Below are 20622 nucleotides of genomic sequence, written 5' to 3' on the forward strand. Positions count from 1 at the left end.
AGGCTAACTTTGCTCTGCCAAAGCTGTCTACACTGCTCTCAGCTACACTGTAGCAGCTGTGTAAGAAGAACTGAGAATGGGTTGTTGGAAGGGGCAAAGGTCCTTATTGTCTCTCGCATTCTGTGAACTGTGTCACTCACTGTGACACGATGTGTCATATACCGGCTTTTATTCCCAACATTACAGACTTAAGGGGCAAAGATATTGTATAAGCAGATCAATTCCCCTATTCTTGCTTCCTTCCCAAGTTTATTTTTTTAACCAATTCTACACAAAATGAAACAAAAAACATTCATGATAAAGTATCTTTCACATTTTAGCATCAGTTTGGGCAAAGTGCTTATTTAAATTTTCAAATAGGAATGATTCTGTTTTATATTTCGAGATGAGTGTTTCTTCTGAAGTTTTTTTTTAATCTCATCCTACAAATACAGCTAGATCGAAAAATCACGCATTTGGCATCGTAGGAAAGAACTAATTTCTTGCACTGGTTTCTCTAACAGGTGAGGTTTACATATTATCAAGCAGTAAAAGTATGACACAGCCTCACAGTGGAAAACTCTACAAAATCATTGACCCAAAAAGGTGAGCACCACATTTCTCACTAAGATCATCCTTCCCTTCAACAGGTTAAAAACCAAAAGGTAAACACAGTTTGTTCCATGTAGCTGTATTGTGCAATACTGACATCCAATAAGAAGGGAAATTCTTAGTGCAAGGGGTTTCCTAAAAGCACCATCAGCAGCAAGAGGAACAGATTTAGTTAAAGTAATCACTGTCTCATAGAAACTGTCAGAACAGCAGTGGGAAACTTCAGGAAATTTTTGTTCGTTGACAATATGCTAAATGCTGCCCACTTTCCCACCTAGATTCACATTATTTGCATGTTTTCATAGAATTTTAGACATATTTAATATGGGACCATGTGGACCAGTACAGGTAAAAGATGCCCCTGGTAGTTCTGAAGTCAAATGGATTGTAGGTACCACAGAGGTTACGCAGCATCAATGGAAGGCAGACACTAGAACTGCCCCCAGCGCTACTGCTGCCTCACCTGCCACTGCCGTGGGACAGTGCCCAGCGGGACCTGGCACCAAGGTTCGTACTGGCTGACAATACCTACTTGGTACACTGAAAAGCTACTACAAAAAATAATTTGAAAGTACTAGCTAGCGGACAGGCCTTCCCTGGGCAGTTCCCGTCTCACTTCCTCAATTTCAGTTTTGCCACAAGCTCTGAGAGACAAATTCAGTCTTTCCCAAACATCTCTTCTGTTGTATAGGACATACCACCAGCAGAGAAGAAAACAAAGTACTGAAACCTCAGTGGTTGTCACTGCTTACTAGTTTTCAACATCCTTCCATACCCCTGCATTTACCTGTCTCTCCATGGGAAGGTTTGGAACACGAAGAGAGAATCCAAGGGTGGAAACCTTCTGTCCTTGGACTGTGTGCCAAAAATACACTAAATTATTTAACAATCCTTAAGGTATTGTTTCCAAAAGGCTTATAAATCCCACTGAAATTATCTATAAAATACAAAATTCGTATGACTGGTTTAATTATTTGGACTGATTTATCAGTTGTAAAATCAGGACAAATGAAAATTATTAAACCAGAGTCTCTTGAGATGTGATCACCTTCAGGTTCTTCGCAGAGCAGCTAGAGCTATGAAAATATTAAGAAGTCTGAAGAGACTGCAAAAAGCCAGTCCCTAATGTGACCCAGGGGCCCCAGCAGCAATAAGATGACTAGCAGATACTCACTTTAACTGGAGAAATAGCATTTTCTTCATGATGGATCTTGCTGCTCTATCCGACCACGTCTGTGGCAAGGAAAGGTACCACCTCCATCCTGAAAATGAATCAGAAATGAGCACCAAATGAAAGAGCCAAGAGAAATTAAGTTTGTCATTTTAATTACTTTGACCACATCATACCCTGCAAAAGGAACTGCCTATTTGTTGAGCTTCTGCTTCTGCATGTCTCCCTGTTAGCAGCATCACGTGCAGCTAGGCTTGCGTTTTTGGCTTTGCCATTGACTGTTTAAGAGAGGAATTTATTTACATATCAGAATTTAACTTCTAAAATTGTTATTGGGACAAGTGAATTCGATAATAAATTCATGAAATGGGACACACACTGTACTATAAGTTACAGTAGAGTTTCAGTGTTTTATAATCACACTATCCCAAACCTATAGCAAATAATTTGGAAGCAGATGTTACTGCAGGTTAGCACAGTCTGTCAATCAGGGTTATTATGTATGTTTTATTTATGCTTTCTGGTTTTAAAAACATTTTTTAGAACAAAACTTGCCATTCTCACTGGGATTGTTTAGTCTGTTGGTGTATGGTTTTAAGTGAATTTTACACCCTAAATCCACTATTAGTATCTAATTACATGGGGCTGCCTTGTTTGACCTCGGCTTTTTGTTCTTGTTACCTCTTCCAGTAGGGTGGTCTTCAGCTGACATACCTGAAAGGCCAGACCTCCCATTGCTGCGCTCACGGTTGGCGGTTTTCATGTATGGACAAGGGTCAAGACTGTGCTTGGTTACTGGTGAAAGTAACCAGAAAACTATAAAATACTTCTGCAAATTGGCACACAGTTGAAATTAAACAGACTGTAGCGAAGGGTTGTAGTTTTTGGTAACACTTTTTAGAAACATGGGATAATTTGCATTCAGGCAAAGTTTTGAGTTTTGTTGTTATTCAGTCTCACACCACTGCAGGCTTTTAAGTGAAAGATAATGAGTTACTTCCACAAAAGACTATTGCAGCTCTATTTACCATTTAATGCTAATTTCATATTACACATGTAAACAATTTAAAAACTCCATGGCTTCGGCAAATGTTCATGTACAGCTTTATTAACAAAATATGCTGGGCTTTTTTTTCCATGTGAATATTTTGTTGCTCCTTTTAATGTCTTCCCCATGGTATGCAGCATACAAATACATCAAATATAGCTGCAAACTCTAACGCAGTAAGCTTTCTAGACCACAAATAAAGGTGCAACAGGTAGGCTATGAGCATCAGGTATAAAAATGTCATCAAAGTATTGATTTGTCACGTCTTGGAAATTTATGACTTCCTAACAAAACCCTGTGATGGGTGGCCCCTGGCAGACTAATCAATTTGCAGGGCGAGCCTTCCATGCATGAAAGAACAAAATTATCATTCCTTACGGTAGCCCCTTGCTGGAAATTAGTAACCTCATGCAGAAAACAGTCTGCCTCTGCTAGTGGTTATTCATAAGCTGTTGCAAGCTTAGGAAATTCTTCTTCTAAATAATAAATGTTATATGAAGATGCGTGATTTTGGTTTTTTTGGTCTTTGTAGGAAACTACGGCATAATCAAAGTTGTTCTCAAACATAATCATGATTCTGTTTTCCTTGTCTCAAATGTAGCTTAAGAAAGAAACCTACTACCTGGATATTGCTAGCAGTAGAATTCAAAAGAAGTGGGCAGGTTAAACCATTAGAAGATCAGAGGATCAGGGTAATCCACAGAACCCTTTGCATTAGTCTTTGCATCAGCAAAGGGAAGGTCCTTTCCTAAAACAATCCTTCACATATAACAAAAATGAAGTGTTAAACTGAGGTGATATGTGACAAATTGATATGATCAACACAGAGGTTCTGAATCCCTCCACCATCAAGGCTGTTTGAAACATAGAATTCAAGGTACCACAGCAAACTCTTGTTCAGTTTCTCCAGATACTTCATGTCAACAACTAAATAGCTTCCATCAAAAGCACAGAATGAAATAATCCTTGTCTTTATAACAAGGTTGTTATAGTGATAAAGAAAGGTTAAAAATGAATGTAAAAACCAAGTATGTGAGGTGCTGCAAAATACACATATATTAATACTACCCGTTACCAACTTTGACTAAAGTGAAGAGTACAGGTAATGGCATGTTTAGCTTTGAGATTGGAGGAGAAGTGAGAAACCGTAAAAATTACAAACACAGAAAACCAGCACTGGGTAAATTAGTTAAAATAGCAGACAAAGGAAGACGTTCTTAAGTTAAAGCTGTGACCCTAAAAAATACAGGCATTCTTTGATGGTTATCGAAAGAATGTTATCGTAAGCAAACTACTTTTGAGGGTTAGGAACTAACGAGAAAATATAAGGAAAAAGACTTGGATACTTCTCAACTAAAGAGTAGGGTTAGTCAGCTGTCCTGAAGAGCAGTGCAAATACCAGCATTTTATAAACGGTCTGTGACCAAAAAAGAAAAACTTTTTAGTTCTGTTTTTCTACTTTCTGTTTTGTAATTTTTCCATCTCTCTTTCTGTTTATACAATTACGTACTAAGACCAATGACAAAAACATTGATGAATGCATAGGAAAACTAGGTAAACAATGAAATAGAAAATGTGTATAGGCCCAAATATTCCTGTTATTCAATAACAGAGAAAATAGGAGACAAGCCCTTTAGGAAAGAAAAAGCAATCATTTTCTAGCATGATGAGAGGAGAAAACCAGCTGTAAGCAGTATTAAAAATGCATATTTAAATAAGAAATATCTGACAATAGGTTTATATCGGCTGTAATTTAAACATTATTACCAGCTGTTCTTTGAAAACCATAGACAGGGACAGATGAAGAAGTACAAAAATAAACTTTGGAAGGTGACAGAACAGCCATATTGTGGCTTTGTAAGTCTTCTTTAGAGTACTTACATTATGATCGCTTTTATCTCTGAGCAAGTTATAGATAAAATGTAGGAGATTCAGACGAGAGTACTCAAACTGACGGACAATGCAAAACATTTCAATTTAAAAGATGAGAAGACCATAGAAGTTTATGGGGCATTCACACAGCACTGTATCCCCTGTGAAGTTTAAGTGGTTGCCGTTGTTGGTACGGCGATTCCAAAGGGGATGAATAATTCTTTTGACCAGGATGGCTCTCTGGAGCCAGCAGGTGATTTTTACAAAAGAGGGCAGGGCTTAAGCATGTGTCCCTGCACCAGTCAGAAGACTCCCTCTTCCGCTCCCTCTACCACCTTCTAGGGCTGGATTTCAATATGTTTCTTATCAACAGCCGGAATTGCTGCTTTCTGTTGGATTGAAACTTGAACTTGATTCAAACCATCTCACTCCTCTTTCATGCCCCTCCAGAATTTGTAATTCCGCTTATCATCCTTTCCATCATCACCTTCTGGGATTTCTGTGATCAGGGAACATTTCCAAACAGACCGGTTTCAGACACTAAGGGACAATATCTAGGTCATACCTCATTCTGACATTGTTCAGGCTCTTTACAAAAACATTGGTGATTTTATTTTTTAGTATGAGTCAAGAGTGTTTGATGGTATGATAGAAAAATAGCATTTATGAAAGTGTAGCCCTCTTGAAGACTTGAATTGGTATGGAAATGGAAACTCAGAAACATGGATTATTAGACTAATCTGCATCAAGATACTCAGTTCTGATGGTTTATAGATACACTCTGAAGCTACTGCTGGAAACTGTCTGTAGAATGAGCCAATTTGGTTGGTGAATGCTCTCACCAACTCAGGTGGGCCATATGATTTCTTTCTGTTCAAAAGTTACTATCCTTTAAGTAATTTGAGGGAATGGAAAGCCAGAATTAATGTCTAATTATGTTTAGTTTAGCTGTAGCATGCAAAATTCTTATCTCATTTACCTACCCACATGCCGTTACTATTCCCATAAGAGACACTAAAGAGAAATTAGAGATTTTTGCAAATACCAGTCTAGAGAGTTTCACTTTACAGAAGTACTTCACAAAAACTCCTTTGTAACCACGATGGAAAAACCTAAGGATTTTTTTCAATCACATCACAGCTCACTAACTGTAAAAGTTTTTGGTTTGGGATTTTTTTTTTCCTTTTCTTTTTTAGTCTTTCTAACCTTGGCTATTAAGGAGTTCTCTCTTTTTATCACTTTATAAGGAAAAAACAGCTCAGTTTATCTTTTGCTTATTTTCTGGAGCCTGCAGGAAGCCTCTGCCGTCCTAAAGAAAGTCATACATAATAGAGCAGCTTTAGCCCAGTAAGCCAGTCTTTCCCAATTCATCAGTCAAAGTGTTATGCAAGTGGCCCCCTAAATTGATAAATTCCCACAGTGCCTGTTGACCCAGCTGCCAAGTGCTCATGCAGCAGGTGTTGTTTTCATGACCACCCTGACAGTAATACAAACTGTTTAGCAGTTGCATTGACCTCTTAGCTATTAACATTGATACAGGCTTCACTAGGGACTAGTTTTCAAACATGACAGAATTTCTTCAGACTAGAGGTCATGAACAAGTATACCATATAAGAATAAATTTGATATGCTGCTGAGTTTAAATCTTAAAAGCCATGAGTTTTTTCCACATTATTCCCATGTAGTAAATCTGGAGACAAGTAACGAGCTTTTGGCATCTCTCCCAGGACTAAAGGTATACTTTTTTAATTTTAGAAGCTGTACCTGAAGGGATTCTCTATTTATTCTATGACAAGTAGTAAATTTAGTCTATGACAAGCAGTGAAACAAAATTATTTTTTCTTGACATTTTCCCTTGTAAAGGGAAAAAAATAAACTAGTGCACAAATTTTGGTGATGCATTTAAGCATCATTCGAATACCTAATATCTTGAGTGCAGTTAACTGAAGCATAACATTCTTTCCATGTATTTTGTACCAAGGTCAGGATTTCTACAGCCATGTCTCTTGTTCAAATTTGAACATCCAGGAATTTTGTCTGTATTTTTTTTTTTTTTCTCACTTTAGTGGCAAAGTAGATATTTTTGATATTGTCAAAGGCACGACAGGGGAATTGTTTTCTGTTCAGTACCATTGTATTATGGCTGAATTTGACCCTCCATTTGCATTGATTTATGTGTGTCTGAGTTACAGGCTAGCGCATATAGCAACTCAGTCACTCTGTATGTTTAGTGGAACTGTGAAGAGAAGCCCTAAAGAAAGCATGAAATCCTAAGCAGTTCCAGGATGTGTTTTAACCATTTTGTATGCCGATAAACTATTAGTAAAGGCTACTTTCTTATACCAGCTACAATAATGCAGCAAAAATTATCTTACCATACAGTGAAGGGGCATAGCAAGGGCCCCCACTCCCAGTACAACTTTTCGTCCATGTTCCATACATTTAGAGTTGTTACACAGTTCCATGAAAGCATGTTTTAACAAGCAAGATATACTGTACTGTACTGTATATATGAACAGCTCTTTAAGATAACTAGAATTGTACAGTCCATATAAATAGTCATTATCAGCCACATTTTTGGCTGACTTTCTGTGGACCAAATAGTGCTTACTGTAAGAGTAATCAAGCTGTACCCTTTAGAGTTTTATAGATTGAGGGAGACAAGTAAAAAAAATTCTCTCCAGCCCATGGTGTGGATCCGTCTATTCCCCTCCATTTTCCATGTCAAGAGACACAGCGAAGCACTAGCTATATAAACAAAATCCTAGGTTTGTCTAAGTGCTGGAAAGATCGAGACCCAACAGTGAGTTCCAAGACTTATGTTACCTTTGTGAGATTCAGTTCAACTTGCACTCAGCCTGAAAATTTCCACCCCTTTAAAGCCTTAAGAATGCAACGTGTAAGTATTGTGGGGCAGAGACTTTCTCTTGATGCGGGTTGGTACCATAGCAGCATTTGAATATTGAGGAAGATGTGTCGCTTCTCTCATAGCACAGCTAAGGAAAACCTGTAATTCTTCTCACACACAAGAAGGATTCTGCTGCAGCTGCATTTGTATTCCTCTTCTCCCAGGGCACTCCGCCAACCAGAATTTTTTCCATCTTTGTTTCTACTCCACCCCACCATTAATAAATATTATTCGAGGCTGATGAGTGCAAGTTATTGATTGATGGTAGAATAAAAGGCAAGGTTATATTTACAAGTACCAAGAGCGCTAGAAAACTTTAAATCATAAAAGTGACCAGCCATGCTTGGCTGGATACAAAAAAGTATGATTTCTGCCTCCCACATTAAATACAAATTTTAGAAGAGCCATATATTCCAGCACTATCAGACTTTACAGCTATTAATAAGATAAATCATTATATTCACAAATGAAATATCTCTGTGACTTCTGAGGTCATTCTTTGCTAAAGGTACGCCTCTGGAGCTCTTTTTCAAGAGATGCTCTAGGAGCCTGAGGTTACGTGTCTTGCTAAACACAGTATTGTACTTGTGTGTTAGCAAGGAAATAGGAGACACCTATTTAAAGTAACTTGAAATAAATGACCTTAACAGAGACAGATGAAGAAAGAACGTTGTCTCCTATGCAGTTGACTACAAAGAAATCAACTCAATTTTTTTTTTTTTTCCCCAAGGTAGGAATTGGAACACAGATCCTTTTACTTTAAATCTGAACAAGTCTCCACCGAAAATAGTATGATTTTGTACAACTGTTTTCAAAACAGCATTGCCTGGGAATCTCACATGTAATGTCAAGTGTAGGAACTTTCTTAATCAGATCATACATGTAATGCACTCATTACTGCAGAACTAGAATTCCTTAGAGGTCAAAAAAATGCATTATATTTCAAAGGCAGCTGTGGAAATATGTAAACACAAAAACTGAAAGAGTTTCAAATATGCTGCACAAAAGGTGTCAAAACGTGTTTCAAAATAATAATAATCATAATACAGGACCCAGAGTCTGATTCTTGGAAGTATTTTTGAAATCTGAACTTGGTACTACACTGAATGATGCATCTACACATTCTGTCTGTCCTGAACATGTTTGGGGAAACAGTTCTTCTGCATAGATGTTGAAATAATCATGGTAGCAATTAAGACTGAGCAGAGGAAATGCTTCAGTGAAACAAAGCAGCCAGCCTGTGCTCTATTACTCTTTCAAAGAAAAATGCAAGAAAATCGGTAATGTACCATTAACAAGCTGCACGCCAAAATGAGGGGAAAAATGTAAGCCCAGTCAACTAGTGAGAGACTTCTACAACATTAGGTATGAGTGCTTATTTTTATTATAAATTATTTTTACCCTATTACTTTGAATGGCCCTATTATGCATAGGAATATCTTTTAAAAATCCTATTAGAACATGGGCTTCATTGATATCTTAGAAGCCATGAGTTCAACCAGTTAATTTTATTTTCTTTAGCTTATTTTTTCCCTCAATATTTCTTATGATCTTGAAATGGGATATAAACACGAATGCTCAGTTTTCCTCATCTTTTTTTTCTGCACCTTTATCATACCCCCGCTTTCTCAGAATCCAAAGACCATCCTTTTCTCCACACAGGAGTATCAATGTAGGATTTTAATATTTGATAGGGTAGTCAGTGCACAAGTTGCTATTACAGCTATTTGCATATAATTGGAGATTTAATATGCATGTCAGTATAATCAATAATGTTCTATTCTATTCTATTCTATTCTATTCTATTCTATTCTATTCTATTCTATTCTATTCTATTCTATTCTATTCTATTCTATTCTATATCTCATACAATTTTGTTTTGTTTGGATTCTAGCTGGACACTAAGCCAAGGTTTCACTGAGGTCTCCACAAAACTATTAAAATCTTTGGAATGCACATGTCAAGCTTAGGAATGTATGGCAGTAGTTCGAATGAATTATTTTGTATTTATCGTTAATTAACTTAATTCCTCATTCTGCTCCCAGCATTCAATTGCTCGATTAGATCTCTTGGGAGATCCTGACGTTCTTTGCTCAACTTATCCCTATGCAATCAAACCCACAGCAGAGACAAAACATGGTACCTGTACTGGGAACCTGTAGCCTTGGGATGATCCTATCAGTCTCTAGATGCTGAACTCAGCAAATAAAATAAGTGGTCAGCATGGTGACATAAAGCTAAATTTAAAAAAATGTTAAAATCTAAAAAAGCTTTGGAAGTTGTAGCAACAGTTAGGGCAAGCTTAGGTTAAAACACTTAGGTGTTTTACATACTTAACACTACAGAAGGAACACTACAGTGCCTTCTTTGTTAAGGAAAATAATGCTGTGCTTTTGTAAATAAAAAAGGCTGCTGGACATCCAAAATATTTTGCAGACTGACAGAAAAATTGCACTGTGTAACAAGCAGGGCCACCTAGAGCCAGTTGCCCAGGACTGTGTCCAGACAGGTTATGAACATCTCCAAGACTGGAAACTCCACAACCTCTCTGGGCAGCCTGTGCCCATGCTTGGTCACCTTCACAGTGAAAAAGTATGTGGAATACCTAATCCAAATATCATTTCACAAAAATAGGGAAATTAAAAATATGCAATGTCTAGAAAAGCAAAGAGACACCATCAGATTTTGAGCTGAATTATGTGACTATTTGTGCTCTCTGAAGAAAAGCCAGACTATCAGTACAGTTTACCACATCTAATAGAGAAATTATTGTATCTAGAGATACATGCTGCCTGCAATAAGCTCCTCAGCAAGCTGGTTTTGCCAGGTTCAAGCTTCAAGAATTCTCAAGGACTATTATTTAAGCTTGTAAAAGACTCCTGAAGGCAGTTGTATGAAAGAAGAGCAAATCACACTGTATTTTTCTGTAATGAAACATATCAATTCTATTTTTACTGGTGTTTTTGAGAAAAAAAAAACCAATCCCCTTAGAACACATATCTCTCCCACTGAGAATACCATAAAAGAGAATCAGGACTTAAAAAAACAAAGTTTTTATCCCTGACTCCAGCTCTTAACTATCTGCTTGGCTTGTATATTTTTTACAGGCCTTTAGTCCCTGAAGAATGCAAAAGAACAGCTCAGCCTGCACAGGTACTGACATCTGAATGCTCAAGGCACTGTCGGAACGGGCACTGCACTCCTACAGGAAAATGCTGCTGTAATCAAGGCTGGGAAGGAGAGTTCTGCAGAACTGGTTTGTATATAGATTCATAGCAACAAGTGAAAAAAAGCAGTGATATGTCATAATTTGCTTTTAATTATTTGCTGAGAGAAAATGTCAGTATATGTCCTTGACCATTAGTTCTAAGACAACATTGAAGAAATACTCATCTCATGAGTTGTAGGAGCACAGTAAGTCTTTAGATGAGTGCAATGGTTAAAACATCTAATGCAATGTGAACCATTACAGAATGCAACTAATAGCATAAATAAGACAACAACAGTCTTCTTATTCATGAAAGCAAATATAATCAACACATGTTCCATGTTTGGACATTCAGCTTCCACCTGCAGTATTGTCATTGTCAGTGTCAAATAGGAGTATCATTGTCAGGAAAGATGATAAGTCAGACCTGCAGGTCACAATTGTGTATTTTGCACTTCACTAATTTAATCCAAATACTTTAGTTTCGGTACATTGTTACTTTCGATCCTCCCAAATAAAATGGCTCCAGTTTTTTAAAGAGAATTCCATGTACAACTTATCACAAAGCAGCTAATAACCAGAAGGTTACTGTAATCCATTATTAATCACGGTGCTTTTATTAAGTCCTATCTTGTTGCCGTAACGTATCTTTTAAAAGTCACTTGAAAAACTGACTGTGAGCAAACTAGATGCTGCGTATGCCACCGAAGGGGTGACATGAATGAACATGGGATGCCACAGCTGTGCTGTCACTGTCGTACAGAGACTGTGGTTATGTCTGAGCTCTGTAACTCTGGTCTATGCAGATCTCCCAGAGCAAGCCTGGGTACCAGACGCTGTTACTAGAGCATCACTGCTGACTGAGCTTATTTGCTCAGCAAGTTTGACCAGGTGGCTGTACAAAGAGAGAAGGTTCCATTATGGCAGTAGAACTCTAAAGAGGAATAGAATCACCGAGTAAGACACAGCAAGGACCACGTGATGCACCAGGGATAACTCGGGTTGAAGGGCATTCGGGAGGACCATGCTGAAGCAGAGGCAGCTACAGGGTCCTCATAGCCTGGAGTGTAAAATTCCAGTAACCTCAGGGTTCGTAGGCATGAGTAGGAGTGACTTTGTTCAGAATGAAATGACACGAATGACATTGCTAAAGACATCTCTTACTGACAAGATCCATGAGCTGACCATCATCCAGCCATGCAACAAAAGCAAGGTAGAGAAATGGATGAGGTAATCTGGCCAAATAGCCCAACTGCAATCGTCCTCACCTGTCAGTCAGGGATTTCCTACATTTAGAGAACAAGGCCAATTCTATAGCCCTTATCCAAGTTCCACTTGGACAAGTACAAAACATCTCCAGTGTGAATATAAATGGGTCTTGAATAATCTGTGATATATAATTTGGTAGGTGCAATGTACAAGAAAGCTACAGAAAATATGTAGACTAAGGATCTTTCCTCCCTGTATTCCACAGACGTTCCAGATTGGACCTCAAACTCCCATTATAAATTAAACAAGAAAAATTACTTTTTGAGGCATCAGTTTCCTCCTAGGGTAATTAAGAAATTAATGAATAAAACCAAGAAAGCTGTTTTTATACAGTGTATCGTAAATCTCTGTAAATCAATATTTTAGTTTTGTCGTAGATAACATTAAACAGGAAAACATCTGCAAAAAGAAAGATACATTATATTTATCACAGTGCTGTGACTCTACCCCAGAAGAAAATACTTCCACAACTAAAGTTATTGATTATTAGTTTTGCTAACACCAGCTACAATTTAAAATAGCATTTACATTTGAAAAAATTTAGCAAGTTGATTAACCAAGAACTCTCTAGGGAATTGTCAGGCATCTGCTAAAAAGAGAGGGAAAAACTCTGAAATTTACAATAACTCATAAAAGCTGTCAAAAATACTATGGTTCTTTATTCAGTACTTGCTGGCTTGAAGATGGCCAGGTCCTAAAACATCTCACCAACTTCAAGACTTTTTTGGCTTGCCAGCATAAGGAATGGGACGAGGCAGAGCACCACTGTTTAAAGATCTAGATGTGCTCTGTATCTTGCTTTCAAATGATATGACATTTAGAGCCTAAACTCTTTTGAGATAGGTTTTCTGTGCACTCCAGAATCAAGCATGAATATGGGAATCGAACACTTTCAAAAATGTGCTATTGGAGTTTCACAGTCTGTCCCTGGGTGACATCCTCTCAGACATACAAAATTACTTCCTCCCCCTAATGTTTTAAAACCTAAAAAAATAGTTTCAAAACTTCTAATATTTCACCCTTTCTATTTTGTTTTTAATTTATGCGCTTTATAAGTTTCAAAAAGTTGTTAATGAATGTGTACTGTATCTTTTCGCTTTGTGATGTTCTAAATAAATTAGAAACTCACTGTTTTTTTCCCCACAGCAAAATGTGACCCAGCCTGTCGCCATGGAGGTGTCTGTGAAAGGCCTAATAAATGCTTATGTAAAAAAGGCTATCTCGGCCCCCAGTGTGAACAAGTGGATAGAAACATCCGAAGAGTGACAAGGGCAGGTATTCTCGATCAGATCCTAGACATGACATCCTATCTGCTGGATCTAACCAGCTATATTGTATAGTTTCTGGGACTATTTGGAAACTACACTTTCAACGGGCATTTGTTTTGAGTCCTGTCGTTTTTAAAAGACTGTTATCCTGCAACAAATACCGGTGATTTGATTTACTTTATTAATTTAAGTATAATATCCACAAATGTGCAGATCAATTCTTTGTATGTGTGTAAATAATTCTGTATGTCTCCACAGACATGCCCATATCCGATACTTGCACACATACACATGCACGCACTATCACAAATATGGTTTTACAGCTAGTGGATTTTTTTTTAATATTTATTTCTTCATGAGAAATCGTTTACAAATTCCACTGTAAACCACATTTTCGTCAAAGTACTTTCGTGATGTCTTAATGGATTCTTTAACATCCCAGAAATCTCGTGGCTGTACCTATCTGATCATAGCAATAAGAGAGCAGTTTTCAAATATCACTGTATAAACTGCTAGACTTCATAAAATCCAGTTGTAACGGTTTCTAAGGTGAACTGAACTACATCATGAGACAATATTTCAGAACTCCTTAATGCATTCCTATCTAGGCAATTCATTGTAAGACTGTAACCTTCACCTTCGTCAATGTAAGTCTATTACAGAATATTACGCATTTCTTTATCTAGCATAGATGCAAGGATCTGGTTATCGCAGCTTAATATCAAGATTGTTTTGAGTGTTTAATTATTAAATTATATTGCATACTTCAAAAACAGTCATCCTAGAAGGTCTGCTTTTTATCATATATTTTATTTAACGATGGGCACTGGGTTCATGTTACATATTTATATTATTTTATTTTATTTTTATAATATAGACATCACCTAGATGAGACAGCTTTACCATGTCCTGTAAAATCCTAAAGTTACATTTTTCACCAACTTAATTGGAAAGACGGGGAAAGAGAGAACAAATACACTCTTTAATCTGTTGTGGATCTAATCTAGAAATGTATCCTTATGTCAACTTGTATTCATTTACAACGGATGAAAAAAACAACCGCCAAACAATCATAATAAAATTCCAGTATATGTTGTAAGTGTTCATAAAGCGATTTTCACTGTAACAGGACAGGCCAGACTGAACACGATTTCACACTGAACGGAACGTCACTGGAGGAGAGCTCACATGAGCACGTGTTGGCTGTGTAAGATGTCACTTGTACAAAACGTGTCACAGTTCTCGCCAAATGCGGTTCTAAATGTAAATGTTCCTTGAAGAGCTAACGTAAAATTGAGTGTTTGTAAATGTATCAATAAATATGGTGTACATGCTATGGTCAGGTTTTCTAAAGTATTCGTAGTCTAATTAGATGTATCTTCAGAACTGGTGCCCTCTTATCTCCAGCTCTAGGGGGTTTCTTTGCTCATTATGTACTGACTATCAGATTTCCTTTGCACTACCTGGCTTTTATAAAATCTTGCCTCAGAGAAGAAAGCAGAGTAGCCACAGTGTGCACATCCTATGGTTCTTATAAGCAGCTGCTCATGCATCAACAATTATACAAAACTTGAGGTAACAGATCTAAAAGACTTCAGCAATATTACTCTCCAGTAGCAAAATTACCTCACTAGGGTGGTGACATGCAACGAATTTTCCTTTATAGAAAGTTGTCAGTCTTCATTCAGTAAGTATTAAATCTGAAAGTACAGCATGACTGCTACTTGCATTTCGCTGTTTTAAGCATTTCAGCTTGGAGAAATAGAAAATTACATTTGCCTTCCATATACGTTTGCCGGGGTTTCGAGTGACCTCATGCCAAATGGAAATCGGTTGAGAAATCTTGGTTAAAGTGCTCAGTGAACAATGGTCTGCATTAAAAAGTGCATGCATAATTTTGCACAATGTAGATTCACTGACAGTCCATTGAAAGATGTCTCGGGATTAAATGAGCATGAAGACCAAATTGCCCTCTCACCCCAGAAAAGGGTGGTCCCTTCTAGTCACACGAATACTCCATTGGCTCAGCAGTGTGACCAATCTTAAAATGAACCCTGCGGTAGCATCTGTAGGTTAATAGCAGCTCTTTGTCTCTGCTGCTTTCTGCCTTTAGTCTTTTCCCCAAATTCCATCACAAAAAGTTTTACAATTAAAAAATGTCCTGACAACCATTTTTGTAAATTGACCTTAGCATCTAATCTCTCCTTATTCAACGTGGGTGACAAAACTGTGAACTTCTCATGAATGAACCAGCTGTCTAAATCTGTCAGATAGCACAGTTTTATTACACTCTCCATAATCAGCAAAGCAATAAAGTCACTGATGTATTTTAGCAACATTTAAATATCTGACAGAGATAACATCTTTAACACTTTATTTAAAGAAATGTATATGCCATAGTCATGTAGAGAGGGGATAAAAATGATCTTAGAGTTTTGATCTCAGTAATAAGGACAATTTAACTTACTAGCGAAATCAGAAAATAAAACTCCAGTCAAGGCTAAGAATTAAATGCAGGCCTCATGCAAATCAATGGCAAAAAACTCTCATCAGCTGTGCTGCACCCAGAAAATGGCTTTTAAAATTTAAGCAAAATACTTCAGTTTATTTTACTAAAAAAAAAAAAAAAAAAATCTGTTTGAGTGGTTCCAATCAAAACTTCAAAAGTAATAAGTAATGTAAGTAAAGATTAGAAAGGGAGGGGAGGTAGTTTGTGGAAAGTGTTTTGCTTCATTTCAAAATCATCTTTTATATCATGGGAAAGCAAGCCTCTGCATTAAGTCCACATAGGTACATAGGAAGTGCCAGTGGAAAAGAAGTATTCTCAAAAAAAAAAAAAAAAGACACAAAAAATCCTAGCTGCTTATTTATCAAAAGAAATTATACTGTTAAAAAGAGTGAGTAAAGCCCAGGTCTAGCCACCCAAGATGCTCATATAAAAAGGGCAACTGCAGTAATTGCCCTGAGAATTGGCATACAACAACAAAAAATAAAGGGTCTGTAGAAAGCCCATTGCCAGTTAGGTCATTCTGCAGCCATTCTCACACAACCTCCGAGAATGTCCCAGAATAAAACTGAGCTTATAAATGAAACTAGATAAATGAGGCAATTAGATAAGGGCCTCCAGAAGGGATTTTATGTATGTGTTCAAGTTGTCTCTGTCTCTCTCTCTCCTAATCTTTTATTCCATTCATTTCTTCCTTTATTCAGAGATACTGCCTCTCTGTTCCCAACACATGGTACATTTCAGGCATTCTTGGAGTCTTTTTGCTGTCAAAAGAGAACAAACATACCTGTTGCAAGATGCAACTGATGTCTGCTAGTTTTCAACCTCCATTTTATTATTTTAGGACAGAAAACCTTCATATTTTTCTGTTTAAATGCCACTCATCAGAAAGAAGGCTTATTATTGGAATACAAGAAGAAACGTTTTTACTCCATAGATAAGTAGGGAGACAATAAGATGTTATGTAAAATCAGCTCCAAATTGTTTTACTCCATTTCAGAAAAACAGTAAACTCATTTTTCAATGTGTCCAATAACAAATATTAGCTCAAACCCTCACTGTCAAGGAAATAAACTTATTTTTTAACAGTCAGAGACACAGATGCAAAACCTTTGTACCTTTAAATCCTTACAGGTTATTCTATTTTACACAAAGTGTAAGTTAGGTAAAATGTATAGTGTAACTACTCCTACATTTATACAGTCCTAAAATTACATTCAGCCCTTTGAAGGCAACCGCGAGGCTGATGTGGCACCCAGTGAAAATGGTTTGACACCCCTGGTGTACAGTAACTGTGGTAATCCAAAAGTTTCCCAATTCAATCCAATAATCAGATGCCTCAAGTAAAAAGCTGAATGATATTATGACATTCCCGGGATGATGAAATGTTGCTTTTCAGTATACACTTCCACTAATTTGGGTTTAGAAACGAAGACCTTTTCATGTACAAATACACAAAGTAAATAGGCACTTGTAAGACCAGGCCTACATGAAAAAAGCAACTCTGACTGCTCCGCTTATTTTTCCTTAAAAATGTAAATTCTTTAAAATACATTAATGCATTTTAATTTATTATCCATTAGTTTAACTGTGTATCAATTTAATTAGGAATGATACCATTTTGATCTTCTGTCCAACTGAAAATGTGATCTTTGTCTCAGAAAAAAAGGGACGGGAGTCATGAAGTAAATAAAAACGATTTTTTCCCATTTTACAATATTAAAAATGGACCAATATTTTCGTCACTTAAAGAATATAACTAAGAATCCTGCCAAAAAGGCAACCAACCCTTTACTTTTTTTCTAATCCAAATTTGCAGAAAAAATGTACTAAATAATCTGAATTCCAGCTACAAAAACCTGATAAATATTTCCATAAGGAGTTTCAGGGCAAAATGTTGTAGAAAAAATGAAAAATTTTAAGAGCGATTTGCTAAAATGCTAATTGTTTTCAACAGCAGAGTAATTCAGTGAAATAAGATGTGTGTACTTTTTAGGATATAGGTGTGAAACAGCATAAGCCACCTGAAAGCTTAGTCCAGGATTACTTGTCCAGGATTACTTTAATCTTTGAGGGCCTGACTCATTGATGTCCACGGAAAATCTTCTCTTGACTTCACTAGTTATAGGATTAAGTCCTTAAAAGATATCCACTTAGCTGGCAGAAGATCTGAACTTCAGACATCAGTGCACGCATGATCTCTCCGTGTCTGCATCTGCAGTCATTAGGCTCACTGAGGTTTTTCTGAAACCAGACTGCAGATTCAGCCCCGCGTAAAGACGTATGGAGCATGGCCAGCCCTCCTGGCTTTCCTGATAGGTATTGCCAACAGTTACACAAGGGGTCTGTTAAATTGGCCAGACTGCTCGATACTTCTTTAAAAACCTGGAGCAATTAGCTCACATTTGTTTCTCTTTCAGAAGTATATATGCTTATTTCAAATATTTAAGCATAGGGAAGTAAAAAATACCAAGTCAGTGGCTGCATTTTGTGAAACAGCCACAGTAAGACAGGGCCCAAAGTTGCACCCACAGATGCTCCTGAACATCAACAGAGGAGTTCCCGCAGTGTCTGGAGTGCAGCATTACAAGGCTGAATTCAGCAGCACCAGGCAAATTTTCAAACCTATATTTAATAGGAATGGTGTAGTAGTTCAATCAAGACTATACCCTAAATCCAAAACTGTTGCTGTCACCCTTCCTAATACGACTGAAAGTGATGAGACTGCTCCATGCTGAGCTAACAAGCATAAGCGATGACGGGGTGGGACATGACAGGTATTCTACAGACACGTGCGAGGCAAAGAGACGGCCGTGAGCCTTTGTACTCACCCATTTCAATTACAATTCTGCACACAGAATGTATCGTGCTATAAAATGCACAATGTCCAAACAATCTTAGCCCAGCAATTAATTCTGCATAGATTCACATTCATCAGACGGACTAATCAGACAGTATTACTAATGCCTTCTCCGGGAAAAGAAAAACATTATTATTTTGTAGCACTGTAGAAGTGGTTCAACTGATGCATCAACCTTTTTCCTTCAGTTCACTCACGAGTTATTAATAAATACTAATTTTGTCTGTGTATTGGCAAAGGATTATAATGTTGTACCATAACCCAAAGAAAATTCCCATAGGCTTCTTCACATTACACTGTACAGTTTGCTTTGAAAGCCAAGTGACGCACCTGCTTACCAGAGCTCTCATTACTGAAAATATGTCATTCTAGTGATCATTTCATGCTAGAGGAATTCAGAAAAAACAATATTCTCTGTTATATATATATTTAATGTGTCTTTACTTATTGTCTACTGTAGACATACTGGCTTCCATAATCAAAAATTTCAGAAACTGTTACCAAGAATGTGCACAAACAGCAAGTTGCAGTTTGAAGAGTTTTATTTCTACTGATAAAAAACAACTTTCCATCTGTTGTAAGTGGTCAATAGGGTCCCGTGTATCACATCGTTCCTTTTACAGTCTATGAGATTTTCCCATTTATTTTCATCTTGCAATGAAAATGAAAGTGAAAAAAAAATTTCAATGAAAAATTGCATAAATTCCCACAAAATTTCAGAAAGAAGGCACCAGCTAAAGCATGTGAATATACGCAGGGGCTGTGTTCACAATATTCTTGGGTGGGAAGAAGGCAGAGAGATGTGGCTGTTTGAGGCTTTTGTTATTTTTACGTAGGATGCATTTTGCTGTAGGACTGAAAGGTGGTTTGCATCACAAGGCAGTAACAAACAAATCCCATTTTCTGAATGTTCCTAGGAGGAACCACGAAAAGGAAAATGTTCTGGGCAGAGTCAAAACTGGTGTGCAGAATTAACTTAATTCATACCAAGATATACTGAGATCAGAACCATGTGGTATTATGTCACCAGATGTATGATCTCCATTAATACCAGAAGCAGCAACCTTATTCTGTGAATTACCCAGAAATGCTATTAGCTGTCCCCCACACAACACACTGCAGAATTAAAACTTCAGTTCCTTTTCAAGAACAATTAGATTCTAATGGGAGCCAAGCAGAAAAGCAAATAATATTCTGTCACTTGAGACCATTACTGTTGTGATATTCCTCTGTTTAATTAGTTTTATTTTATAGTAGCCATCAGGTACTGTATGTACATTTGAAATGTGGGAATATAGCTTAGAAAATATCATTCAAACTATGTTTAAGTATCTTCTATATACTGTATTATACCACTAAGCATACACAGGCACCAATCTAGCAGAGCACTGGAGCAGACAAGTAATTTTAAGCACATGAATCTCACTGAAGTCATGCACTTAATGTTATTAATATAATTAAGTGCTTTCTTGGTTTGAGACCTTACAAGTCCTTGAAAGTCTACCTACAGAGACTACACATGCTATATGTGTATTTCTTTTTAGGGAGACAGCATGGCTGAAGTTCACAAGAGAATTCAGTTACTGTCTGTCACAAATTCTGTATAACCTGAAACAATTGCATCTTTGTGCCTCCACTTTCCATCTGAAAATTAGTGAAATCAACTCTTGTAAAGCGCTTGGAGCTCTTCAAATGAAAAGTGCTATAAAAAGTACAAATTATTATTATATTATTGAACACCATGTATGTATACACATTATTATGTAATATATAATATATGTATAATGCATATAAATTCTAACAAATGTATTTGTGTAATATCTGAGAAATGGAACAGTTGTATCTGGAAGTGATAAATGCATAGAGTTGGATTTATTGTTAATCTGTGGATTTAATGATTTTCTAGACAAAAGGATGTTTA

The 20622-nt window shown here is 37.0% G+C and overlaps 1 protein-coding gene across 1 annotated transcript in view; it reads left to right on the forward strand.

Moving 5' to 3' along the window:
* HHIP (hedgehog interacting protein) overlaps positions 1-13407 on the forward strand; it is a gene marked incomplete at both ends in the record, with an annotated part of 69244 nt that extends 55837 nt beyond the window's left edge. The window contains 3 exons of the mRNA XM_082050773.1: positions 504-585; positions 10698-10846; positions 13214-13407. Of these exons, the coding sequence (XP_081906899.1) occupies positions 504-585; positions 10698-10846; positions 13214-13407 (425 nt within the window). The remainder of the gene's footprint in view (positions 1-503; positions 586-10697; positions 10847-13213) is intronic.
* Positions 13408-20622: the final 7215 nt, after the last annotated feature.

Source organism: Streptopelia decaocto (assembly GCF_964273445.1).
Source record: "Streptopelia decaocto genome assembly, chromosome: 4".
In the NCBI taxonomy this organism is placed as follows: Eukaryota; Metazoa; Chordata; class Aves; order Columbiformes; family Columbidae; genus Streptopelia; species Streptopelia decaocto.